The sequence below is a fragment of the Aquarana catesbeiana genome, linkage group LG10 (assembly GCF_042186555.1).
Source record: "Aquarana catesbeiana isolate 2022-GZ linkage group LG10, ASM4218655v1, whole genome shotgun sequence".
In the NCBI taxonomy this organism is placed as follows: domain Eukaryota; kingdom Metazoa; phylum Chordata; class Amphibia; order Anura; family Ranidae; genus Aquarana; species Aquarana catesbeiana.
Genome location: NC_133333.1, coordinates 168696933 through 168710365, shown reverse-complemented (window position 1 = coordinate 168710365; position 13433 = coordinate 168696933). Strand labels below are relative to the sequence as shown.

The 13433-nt window shown below is 43.1% G+C and overlaps 1 protein-coding gene across 1 annotated transcript in view; it reads right to left on the bottom strand.

The window, feature by feature from the left end:
• Positions 1 to 11526, bottom strand: part of SCNN1D (sodium channel epithelial 1 subunit delta) — a 31860-nt gene extending 20334 nt beyond the window's left edge. Inside the window, exons 1-2 of the mRNA XM_073602933.1 lie at positions 11431 to 11526; positions 9101 to 9420 (exon numbers count right to left, since the gene is read on the bottom strand). Of these exons, the coding sequence (XP_073459034.1) occupies positions 9101 to 9405 (305 nt within the window). The 5' untranslated portion in view covers positions 9406 to 9420; positions 11431 to 11526. The remainder of the gene's footprint in view (positions 1 to 9100; positions 9421 to 11430) is intronic.
• Positions 11527 to 13433: the final 1907 nt, after the last annotated feature.

Below are 13433 nucleotides of genomic sequence, written 5' to 3'. Positions count from 1 at the left end.
AGTTTTCCTCCTTGCAGGATAGAAACTACTGACTTGATCGACTCCATAGAAAGGAGCGGATCTTCAGGAACTGATTTAGATTCTTTTGGATCTAGAATGGATCTGTTGAATTTCTGCGTGGCTCTGTACATGTACAGGAAACGCATGAAAAAGGCAGTGAAGGTTCCAAGGAACCTAAGAAAAAACAGAACTATCAGCTGACTCTACTAGAGGTAGCTTGAAAGAGGCACAAATCATCTCTGTGAGAGGTTTGTACCAGCAATTTCTCAGATTGCGAGGCTGGAAAAAAAGTTCAACTCTAGTTGTCTCCTCTGCAGAGGAGTACTCGGTTTGCCTTTCTTCCCGATTACCTGAGGGTAATCCTTCATCCTCTACCCACTGTTCCCTTGATAAGGGATCTCAGGTGGGGGAGGGGGGGTCTAACACGTTTCTCATCCTTGGATAGCGGATGCGATTAAAGTCACTAAATTTCCTTCTAGGCCCTGCAGGGCGGAGGAAAAACGCATCTTCAATCATGTATACAGGGGCTGAATATTTTCTCCTCTTAGGCTCAGTTTCCACTATTGCAACCCTAAAGTTGCGTGATTTTACTGTGATCCTTTGCCGCCGAGAATACGTCGGGGCGTGATTTTGATGCGACAGGAAACAATGCCTGTGTATTCTAGAGGTTTATGGACCTCAAGTCGCATCAAAGTGGTACCAAAGTAGTGCAGGGACTACCTTGAAGTCGCACAGATCTGAACAGTATTTCTTGGAAATCATGCCCTAGAGTCTGACGGTGAAGGCCATCACCGCTGCCTAGAGGCAGCTGCCCCTGCGCAGGGGAAGGAATCCGTTTAAGTGACTTGTCCAAGGTCACAAGGAGCCAACGTGAGGATGAGGTCCCACGTCTTTCAGGAAGCCTCCCATGGCTACGCTGGCCGTCAGAGTAGTTAAAGCGGAAGTAAACCCATCCATAAAACTGTTCCATTTCCGGCACGTGACGGAAATGTAACACTCCCATTGGTTGTGCTCTCAACCAAACTGTCAAGCCATCCAATGGCTGGTGTCATAACTGATCACATGTGAAGCATCATGGCAGTTGTAGATTAAACAAAGGCAAAGATGGCAGCTTCCTTGGCTGAAAATGATAGGAGGGTTTACTTACACTTTAACCTGTGAGGAGTGGCTCCTTCACTAGTGAACGCCGACATGTGGATCTGAACCCATGTCTGTCAGGAAGTCTCCCATGGCTGCACTGGCCGTCAGAGTACTTAACCTGTGAGCTGTTGTGGCTTCACTTTAAATAAAAGGACATTTATACCTTCTACTGGACAAAAGAGCTTTACTGCTAGAAATCATTTGGATGTATTTCACCAAACCTTCCCCAATGAAAAGGGAAACTAGTCAGACACCCCTTTTTTGCAAGATGCTTCGGCTGACCAACCCTTTTAACCACAGGGTCCTAAGCATGTGTTTTAGCACAAGCACAAGGCGAGACGCCTGGTGGATAGGGTCTTTTATGGCATCTATGGCGAAACATAGCGCCATTAGTAGGAGGATTTTAACAAAAAAATTCCAACTCCTTATCTGTTGGATGCTTAAGCAATTATGCAACTTTATTGATGCTGGAAATCGCAGTGTCTACTGCTGGTATTTCCAACCCTTGTGAATTTTTCCTCCATGATAGAGAACTGAGAAGCTCTTTGGAGGGAAAAAAATGCTTATCCAGATGATCCTATTCAGCATAAATAAGTGCTGTAAAAGGTTTGTTTTTTTTTTTTTTTTCAAAAAAAAAAGCAAAGAAGGGACCTAGACTTTCAGCTTACTCTGTTAGGAGTAGTATAAAAAGTGGAATGAACCACATCTCTGTAAGGGTTTGTACCATCAATCTGTTAGATTGTGAGGTTGCATAAGGTTCATCAACTGTTGTTTCCTCCACAGAGGAAAATTTGGCTTGTTTTTCCCCGTGATCACCTGAGGATAACACCTCATCCTGAGCCCACTGTTCCCTTGGAAAAAGGGGTTTGAGGTGGGGGAGGGGGATCTAGCATGCTTCCTATCCTCTTGGATGGAGAATGCGATTAAAGCCGCGAATCTTCCTTCTAAGCCCAACAGGGCAGAGGAGAATGCATCTTCAGTCACATACACAGGGGCTGAAGTGTGAGAAGCAGTTGCACCACCAATTGCTTCCAATGACTCACCCTGGCTTGCCATGTCAGGTATCTCCGGAGAGGATGACAGTGTGGAGGCATGACTGGAGTTCCCAGCGCCTGAGGTGGAATCCTTGGTACCTTTGTGGTAGACTGGAAATCAAAATGTGCTAAGCACAACAGCAGAGGCACTTTAACAAATTATGGTATTTGCTGAACAATAGTTTTAAAAAAAGAAAACAATGTCACCATAAGGATCAGCCTTTGATGCTGAGTACCATAATATTTCCTGTGCTGGAAAAGCCTTTTTACACACCTTTACATGCCCAGCGCTCCTGTGTCTTAGTGTGACAGACCTCTGTCTTCAGCATATGAGCTGAGAGCGTCTGTGTTAAGCCTCAGGTGAGAACCTGATTACACATAAGTGTCAGCTGTTATCGCACCTCTCCAGGAGGAGAGGAGAGGGGAGGGCGAGGGGAATTTTTATCAGCAGTGTTTGTTAAGCTCCTAGTTTTAAAGGAAGACTTCACTTTATACAAAAAAAATGGCTTGTTTTGTATGTTCATAAACTACTGCTGTAACCCCTTTAGATCCCTCAGAAGAGGAACACCATCTGTTCAATTAAGAACTCCCCTCTGGCTGCAGGGACCACACCCGCTGCTATAGCCAGACACAGAGCTGCTGAAAAAGCATTGTACTAGGTAAGTGTAATATACTCCCTCTAGAGGAGACATTTTAAGGCATACAGTTATACATTATATATATGTATTTTTTGGAGAAAAAGGCATAGGTGGACTTTTTACAGTTCCTAGGCTTCTCCCCTTACCTTATCCTCACTGCAGGATACTGCTGATTTAACAGACAGATTCAACTTTCACCCATCATGGCGGGCAGCGTAGTTAAACCTTCAAAGACTGGGGCCCTTTTTAATAGGGGTTCCGCTCCTTTGGACCTGTATAGCACCCCTCAGGAACAACTTTAGGTAATATGAAAAACCAAAAAGAGTCCTGGTTCCTAGGGTCCAGCTCTCAAAGAGAAGCTTACAGGCAAAACCTTGTTCTTCAATGTGAGGCCCAGGTACCATCCTATGGCCTCAGTGGCAAGGATGGATCCGGTTGTGGAGGTTTTTTAAATCCAGCATGGATCCCTCCCTGGACCTCCTCAGAGCACATCTTCATTCGTGACCAACACCTTAGACACTGGCAAAAAAACTGAGGACTCCTGGAAGGAGGAGGGGTTATATAGGGGAGTCAACTTCCTGTATTGGTTATACCAGTGTCAACACCTGAAGGTAGGCCCATAACCCACCAAGTAATTACTTGAGGCTCTGTGTCCTATGATGTACGATAAAGAAACAGAGGTTTGCATTTACAAAAACACGCAACACAGCCAATGCTGGAACAGAAGCTAATTTAGCCACAGATTAAATCTGAACTATATACAGAACAGATAACCCCCTAAATTTACATGCAAGCGCCTCATCAACAGGAGCAGGGCGCTACATGTGTTTATTAGGTTATAGATTCTAATCCAGAGACGTGCAGTCAGGGGAGGCAGATGAGGCAGAGCCATGAACATAAAAAGAAAAAACGATCGAGCATCGCAGGTTGTAGCTTGGCCACCTGGGGTCACAGAGACCCCAAATTTGGGGGGGGGGGGTAGGTAGCTGAAGTCCTACCCCACCACTGGGCAAAATTGGGGTTTCTGCTACCTATAGTCCCGGAGATACAGGGCTTCCTGTGCAGCCTGTCAGAAGCTACATACAGAGCGGCCAGTTTAAATACAAGCTGGCACACTCTATTTGCAGCAGACTGAGAGGATCCAGGGGGGGCAACAAGGCAATTGCCCCCTCCGAGAAATTAGTGCAATGAACAGGCCAGTCAGGGCCCAGGGACAAGTGTGCAGGCGGGCCAGTCAGCGGGAGTAGGCAGGTGAGTGAGCTCCTAGCGTGGGGGGTGTCGTGGCCCCGGGAGTGAGGGGGGGCGCCAGTATGTGTCATTGGCTGCCTCCTCCTAATTTTATCTTCCTGTGTCCCCGGGCTCTGGCCGCCATGTTTAGTGTCCGGCGCCCTGTAATTGGGCATATGGGGGGTCACGTGAGGCTAGAGCTGGCCTCTTCGTGATTGCTCCTGAAGTCCCGCCTCCGCACATGACCCCCATACACCCAATCACAGAGCGCTGCGCCGGACACTGAACATGGCAGCTACAGCGCGGGGGAGAGAAGCATTGTGAGCCGCCGCTGTCTTCTCCTCCTTCGGACTGTCAGGCCAGGCAGACACAAAGGTGAGTGAGACTCCCTCGTGACAGTCCTGTTACTGGCCCGGGGGGGAGAGAGAGAAAGTCAGTTAGTGTAGTATGGGGGTCAGTTAGTGTAGTATAGTGGTCAGTTAGTGTAGTATGGGGTCAGTTAGTGTAGTATAGTGGTCAGTTAGTGTAGTATGGGGGTCAGTTAGTGTAGTATGGGGGTCAGTTAGTGTAGTATAGTGGTCAGTTAGTGTAGTATAGTGGTCAGTTAGTGTAGTATGGGGGTGAGTTAGTGTAGTATAGTGGTCAGTTAGTGTAGTATGGGGGTGAGTTAGTGTAGTATGGGGGTGAGTTAGTGTAGTATAGTGGTCAGTTAGTGTAGTATGGGGGTCAGTTAGTGTAGTATGGGGGTGAGTTAGTGTAGTATAGTGGTCAGTTAGTGTAGTATGGGGGTCAGTTAGTGTAGTATGGGGGTCAGTTAGTGTAGTATAGTGGTCAGTTAGTGTAGTATAGTGGTCAGTTAGTGTAGTATAATGGTCAGTTAGTGTAGCATGGAGGTCAGTTAGTGTATTTTCTGCCAGTGCCCCTCCTGAGACTAGGCTCTGGATCCGCCCCTGGCTCACAATGCCTCTGACTTCTTGTCAGAAGCACTGAGTTTAATGGACAGCTTGGAGCCTTGGACCTATGGTAAAGCACCATTGGTCCAAGCTGTCTGATAAAAATGCTGCAGTGTCACTAGAGGAAGCTATGTCATTGATCAGATGCTTTGGTAGGTTCTCGGGGCTTGTGATCAACTGGTCCAAGTCCTCTCTTATGCTGCTGGACGCAAGTCCGGATAGTGGGACGCAAACAGTCCGGGGGGGTGCCAGTTACACCCAGCTTTAAATATCTGGGGGTGCAGGTTACTCCTGAGCCCAGGGATTTTGTTGCATTGAACCTGTCTCCTCTTGTCAATAGGAATCGAGATAGAGCCAAAATCTGGTCCCGATTAAAAATGTTCCTGGTAGGGCGGGTAAATCTTATTAAGATGGTGTTTATCACACAGCTATTATATATGCTCCACAATACCCCTATGGTGGTCCCCCTTAAAGTGTTCCGTATAATCAACTCTGTCTTCAGGGCCTTCATCTGGCTTAATAAACCACCGCAAATTAAACTTGAGCAACTACAGAAATCCAAGGAGAGGGAAGGCCTTGCGCTCCCCAACCCTTGAGTTTATTACTTAGCAGCGCAGTCACAGCACATAGCCCGCGCTATGGTGAGTGGACGGGAGACAGAGGGAGAGTGCATAGACTTTGACCCCATTAGAGCCCTTACGTGTCATGCTACCGGAACCGTGGATGTTGCGGTGGGGTTGGAGGCCCTGGCATATGCTAAAGCTAACAAGAGATTTCCAACATACGTGCTCATACAAAAAGTATGGAATAAACTCAGACAACTACAGGATGTAGAGGGATTTACTAGCTATAGTCCGATATGGGCCAATGGGCACTACGAGGAATTGCAAAAATTGGAGTGTGGGGGTTTGGTGGGGGAGACACGGGGTCACGCTCCTGAAGCATGTTTTTTGCGGATGGGAAGCTGCAGCCTTTTTCTGCGTTAAGGGAGCAGTTTGGCCTCCCCAACACAATGCTTTTTTCCTACATGCAGTTGCAACACGCAGTGCGGGCGCAGACCGATGGGGCCCTGTGGATTCTCTTGCCGACTCCTGTATTTCATTACATGGCGGAGGTGTCTCTGTTCAGGGGTTTCATATCTAGATGCTACGCCATGATCCTCCACACCCATCTGGAAGGCTTCCCTCAGCGGGTGGCGGGCAGGTGGGAAGAGGATGTGGGCACCTTTGAGGAAGACCAGTGGGAGGAGGCACTACAGGCGGTTCAGCTGTGCTCCCTTAATGTGGCCCAAAGACTATCCCAGCTGTATATTGTCCTTAGAGTTCACTATACACAGGCCAGATTGTTTAAAATGGGGATGAGGACGAACCCACAGTGTCCCAGATGTGTGAGGGGCCACGGAGACCTCATACATCTGCTATGGCGCTGTCCAAAGCTACATCGGTTCTGGACAGGAGTGATGTCCACAATTAATACTGCCTTTCAGGTCACAGTACCATTGGATCCAAAGCCTTGTCTGCTGGGGATAGTGGATGACATCCCCACTGGAGACAATCAGAAGCAGGCCATTGCCAGAGCACTGTTTCAGGCCTGCAAATTAATCCTTAGGCACTGGAAGGCGGCTAACCCTCCTGCGCTGAGGGAATGGTTGGCGCAGATGGGGGACATACTCCGGCTTGAGAAATACATATACCAGCACAGGGGACGCCAAAATAAATTTGACAAACTATGGTCGCCCTGGTTAGATATCCCTGGCATTTCGCCTATCGATCTGGTGTTGGGCAGACTTTTTACATAATTTGATTAATGTAACTAGGAGATGGAGGTGTGAATTGGGAGGACTGCTAAGCTACTCCGTATATGGGAGGCAGACCTCATTGGTGGTGATAAAGGCAAAGAGGCACTTGGGGCTAATGGCAACTTCTATCCATTCCCAATAAATATTGAGTGGGTATGTTCAGATTGTACTGTTATATCATACATGCTGGAACTCCATGTGGTTTGGTGAGATATATCTGTATTGAATGTAAGGATTGCTGCTGAATTCTATCTATGTAAACTGTACGGTTCTCTTTTTTCTTTTCTGTTTGTTTTGTCACAATAAAAACTTTATTTGAGAAAAAAAATGCTGCAGTGGGGCATGTGTCTAAAAGGGGGCATGTGTCTAAAAGACACATGCTCCCTTGCAGCCCAGCCCTCTTAACTAGAAGGAAAAAGCATGGGTTTATGCGTCTAAGATTTACCCATAATCCCATGTTTTTCTCACACAGTTAAGAGGGAGAATGAGAATTTGCTGCCTGCTGAAATGGTAGTTTTAATCAAGCTAAATCATATATTATTATGCTATATGTTATAACAGAATAATTTATTATTTATCTATTTACGGGGAAATTACTGGTTTGAAGTTATAACTTCAGTAATTTGTCTGTTAAAGTGGTTGTTAAGCCACTGTAATATAATCTTCTTATTCCCTCTGTATCATAAGAACATGTGTCCCTGTGCTTGTGCAATATAAAAAAATTGCCGATCTATAATGATATAAGCTCCACATGCACAGCTGATTCCTCTCCTTTCTTCTGTCTTGACTCACAGCTGCAGTGGGCGGGGCCGAGTCATCCCGCTGACGTCAGCTGGGGAGACAGGGGAGAGAGGAGAGAGGAGAGAGAGAGAGCTGACAATCAGCTGGGTGCCGGGAGCCATTTATACAGGTACAGATCGGCTGAGTTTTTACATTACACAGGGACAGATGTTCTAATGATACAGAGGGGATAAGAAGATTTATGATAGATAAGAGAGGAGCAGGAGTGTGGGGGGGGGGGGAGCGTCCGCAGGTACGAGCAGGGAGGGGAGGGGGAGGAGGACAGAGGACAAAGACACAGGGAAAGCTGCAGACAGGAGAGCTGCGGCTGACAGAATCATGCAAACATACCACAATGTCAGGGCTTAGCGACCATGATTATCGTGGTCTGTTTGCCGGGGGGAGGGTATAGCCAGGCAGGATCAGCCAGGTTTTTAGGGTATACAGGTGGCCAAATGACACAGCACAAGCACTGTGCTGTATAACAAAGTACAGTTTTTGAAAATATAGTGAATTACCTTAAAAACAATACATAATAATTATTTGTATATTACTATATATATATATATATATATATATATATATATATATATATTATATTACTTCTGACACTTCTCTCCTACATGTAAAAATCATAACTTTTTTTGCTAGAAAATTACTCAGAACCCCCAAACATTTTATATATATATATATATATATATATATATATATATATATATATATATATATATATACATACATACATACATACATACATATATATATTTTTTAGCAAACACCCTAGGGCAGTGATGGCGAACCTTGGCACCCCAGATGTTTTGGAACTACATTTCCCATGATGCTCAAGCACTCTGCAGTGTAGTTGAGCATCATGGGAAATGTAGTTCCAAAACATCTGGGGTGCCAAGGTTCGCCATCACTGCCCTAGGGAATAAAATAGTTCATGAATATAAAAAAAAAAAAAAAAACACTAAAGTTAGCCTGATTTTTTTGTATAATGTGAAACATAATATTACGCCGAGTAAATAGATACCTAACATGTCACGATTTAAAATTGCGCTCACTCGTGGAATGGCGCCAAACTTTGGTACTTAAAAATCTCCATAGGCAACGCTTTTACATTTTTTACAGGTTACATGTTTAGAGTTACAGAGGAGGTCTAGTGCTAGAATTATTGCTCTCGCTCTAACATTTGCGGCGTATGTAACCTGTGTGTATCTGGCTCTGATACTAGCCAGTGCCTCACCAGCCACTGACCTCACCGCACGCCCCTGTTCTAATCCAGAGGTGTTGTGCTCAAAGGCATGTCTACCATATATAGAGCATAGTTCCCTCGTGTTGGCAGACACAAAACCATAAAGGAGAGTAATTAGGTCATCTCTAAACTGGTAAATATTCACACAGGAGTACAGCATACACATTTAATGAGCTAATATGCAAATCACGTTCTCCCATTTCATGCTTTCCAGCTATGAAAGCAGATTTTACTATGCATAATTCATTCTGTTTGTAATAATTAAAATAAAATACCTGTAGGGGTTCAGATTGCAAATGGTCACGGCAGGAAAATTGCTTTTCTTGGTCTGTAAATTTATGGCCAGTTTGGTGGGATAGGACCAATACTGGGTAAAAGTGTCCCCAAACTGAAAATACATTGTTGCGAAAGCACTAATGTAAAGAAGAACCCAAAAGCCAGTTTTCATTTTATTCCTCCTAGAGCAGTTCAGCCTGATGGTGCCATGAATGGTTGTGTTGTCACAGAAGAATTCAAACAGCTCTGTGAAGGATTCATAAAAATCAAACCATCCTTCTTCAGTCTTCTCTGTTTCCTCCATATTCAGGAATAGGTTCTGTTTATTAAAGGAAACATGTTAAAATCCACTGCATGGTTTATATAACTGTATTCATTATTTTACTAAAATCTTTATTTTGCATATATATACACATTTAAGATAAGTTTTCTCCATGATAGTCTGTCTGCTGAGCATGGTGGGCTTTCTAACAAGATAGCCCATCACTAGTTTTGCCTTGTTTAACAGCTTCTGCAGCTTGAAATCTCAGAGGAGTACTATATTTGAAAGAAGAAGAGCAAGCTTGTGTGTCTGAATCTTTCAGTTGTGAATGTGATTAGATATCCTACTACTGAGATGAACTCACATATTTGTGCCTTTGGAGTAATGCCTGGTACACACGATCACATTATAGGACAAATCTTCATCAGTTTTTTGTTGCTTACTAGTCTCATATCGAAAGTGAAGAGGTTACTCACCATTGGAAGTTGAAAATTCTCGCACAACAGACTTCAACTTCAGAAGTGATGTAATGTGTTAAATTGTTTTGTATGTGTTCTTTCGTTTCTGAGCATGCGTAGTCTTGCTCTTTTTTTCGGCCGAAAACTGTACGCACCTTTATCCTCATTCCAATACCTAGCCGTAACCCTCAAAAGTTCAGCCACAATCCAGAAGTGCTACTATCAAACTAATAAGTTGACTAATAAGTAGGCTATCATGTCATATCAACACCTTTTATACTATCTCTGTGAAAATCCAATGCACCAAATTTGTGCCATAATATATCAAAGATGAAAGTTGGGTCACCAATGTACAGTGTGTGTAAGATTATTGCCCCAAAACAACACAATACAGTTTAAGGCAAAATTGTAGTAGACTTTATTTATAATCCATCAAGACATAAAAAAATCCATCATGTAAAAGGATTGACGCATTTCAGCCCCAAACTCTGTGCCTTAGTCATATGACTAAGGTCCAGAGTGTTTGAGTTTGAAACACAACAATATTTTTACATGATGGATTCTTTTAGGTCTTGATGTACTATAAATAAAGTCTACTACAATTTTATCTTATATTGTGTCAGTGCTGGACTGAAGACTCCTACTTTCTTCATGGCAATCTACGGTATGTATAGCATATGTCCTGGCATAGACCATTCAGCATTATCCCACAGACATTAAATAATAATAATTTAGGAAAAAAACTTATTATAGGTGTACATTCTCCTATAGTCTTTTCTTGCTTTATGTCACTGTTTTATTCTATTTGTTTGTTCTTTCCTATCTCTCTGATACATCTGATATATTCCATACAATATTTTTTCATATCAGTTTCACACCTTATAATTACATCTACAAAACAATCCTTATTCAATGAATAACCTTAATTTTATTATGAGATGCTCCTGGGGCATAATTGTTTGTATATTTAATTACTGAGTAGAACATTTCAGAGTGCAATTATAGGGCCAGAGTACAATTATTGCACCTTTATCCTCAACCTAACTCCAAGCCCTATCCCTTAAACTCAGCCATAATTGGCAGGGCTCATATGTACATCCATATGGTACAGAAATGAAATTAATACCTTGAAGCAAAATTCCTTTTTTTATTTTAATCGGTGTTACATTTTTATATAGTATTTTCAATCCTTACATCGCTGTTTACTTTAAAATGTATTGCTTTCTATCTATCTGATCCATCTGATATAATTATTTAAATATTTTCTAATATAATTTGCACACCATATAATTCCATGTACAGAATAATCCAGAATAATGTAACAAATAACCTACATTTTATTTTGCGAGGCTCCTGTTGGAATCATTGGGATATTTAATTACCGAGCAGCATATTTCAGGACCAGTAACAGCAATACACATATAAGCTTATTCAATGTATGTAAAGCATACATCAAACCAGTCTCTGTGACTTTCTATATGACATAATATTGAGCAATGTATTTGTCTTTAAAAAGGAATACTAATACTATGACTTAATACCATCTTATCTTTATAAACTAATTATTACATATAATTAATGTATAATTTAGGTAACAGTATCATCTTACCTGCAGCTGTACTTCCTTTAGGTGCTGGCTCTATGAAGCTCAGGGAGATTGTCAAGCACTACCAGTCTGATCTGCTTTATAAAGGCTGGAGGAAGAATGCTTCATAGAGGAAGTTGGAAAGACTTCCTTACACTGGACTGATGCACCCTTTCTAACTGATTACCATATTAATAAACATACATGACAATAAAAATTAAAGCCATACATAAGGAATATATAAAAGGCACAAATGAATGCAGCTCTGCAATCATTAAAGTGACAATAAATTACTGTATATGCCTATTCTCCAAAAACAATCCATACACACAAACCTGGCCTCGTGATCTATTTCTCATGAAATTGTTTCTTCCTGTGTTTTTCTTCCTCCTTGCAATGTCCTTTGTGAGCTCCCAAACCTCTCCTTTTCTTTTTCACTTCCATTTGCTTGGAAAAAGCAGTGCATGTTAGTTGCGGTTATATCCACTGCTCAAAGCACATTACAAATCCTATAATCCAGGGGTCTCCAGTCTTCCAGTTTACTGTGCTTCAGACTTTAGGGGGCCTGGACTGTGCCCAACTGCAGTAAACAATGCCCGATCTTTGATTTTTAGGGGGAGAAATAGTTGGTGTCAGTGGAAGGAATAGTGCCCCATTTTTGTTGTTATTGGAAGGAATAGTGCCCCACTCTTGGTGTCAGTGGCAGGAATTATGCACCATTGTTGGTGTCAGTGGCAGGAATAATGTCTCAAGGCCCAGATAAAGGCAAGCAAAGGGCCGCAATCTGGAGACCACTGCTATAGTCCCTAGTTACTAGTACATCTTGGAAATTAGCAAGAGAGTATGGCTACGTTCCTACATACAGTGGGACCATGGAAAACAAATACAGTCACCCTCTAACCGAAAGTTGGATCATATCAGTAAGAAAAAAAATGAATTTGGAGATTTGGAGGAGGTTGAGAGCAATAGAAGATACTTTTTTCAGTTAAGAATTTGAGTTAGGAATACATACTTAGATTAATTTTATGCCTGAGCTTAGTGTCAGTTTAAAAAGTCTTTGAACCTTTTTCTTAAAGGAGAAGTACAGCCTGAGATTTTTAGGCTGGGCTTCTCCTCTGGGTCACAGGAGTGCAATTCGTTTTCCGCTCTCCACTGACGTCACTGCTATCAGCTGAGGCAGCGTGTCATCCCGACTTCCCAAGTCTGGATCCGCCAGCTGCCTTGACTGATGGCGGTCTCAGTAACTCATCGCTGAGAGGCTGAGACGGACGCTCCCCGCCTCTCCACAGCTCAGCGCTCCAATGAGCATGGAGGATCAGAGCAGGAGAGATGCTGACTGACAGGCAGCAGCTCTCCACTCGGGGAGGTGTGAGAACTGAGCCATTGACAATGTTCGGTGACTCGGTTCTCAGTGCAGAGGCAGCTGGGGATAGCTGCAGAATCGGTCTGATGCTGCATCCACCTAGGTGAGTTGAATATAAAAAAAAACAAAAAAAACCCATAATTCTCTTTTAAAAACAAGTAGTGTAATACCTGAATTTTATCTGGTGTCAGCATTCCTTGTACAGCAGAGGTTGAGTGTCAGTCTATGTACACATCTATGCGGCTGCACTTGATGCATTTTGCAGTGCGTTTTGCATTTTTAACCCCTCATTTTTTATGCGTTTTGCATGCAGTTTTCATGCATTTTGCAGTTTACATTTTTGTTTTCTCTTTAAACACACTGTAAACACACTGTACATTACTGGTGGCTAAGGAGGGGGCTGGGAAGCCGTTCGCTGCATCCTTAACAATCAATGAGTCAAAAATTACCGACAAAAAAAAACAGTGGGGGGTCCCCCCCAGGTCCATACCAGGCCCTTCAGGTCTAGTATGGATTTGGAGGGGACCCCCCATGCCAAAATTTAACAACCCCTATCCATTCACCCCAAAAAGCAGTGAAATGTTAAAAAAAAAACAAGAGCCGGTTTTTGACAAGTCCTTTATTAAAGAAAGAAAAATATCCCTCGTCGTAGATCCAACATGTC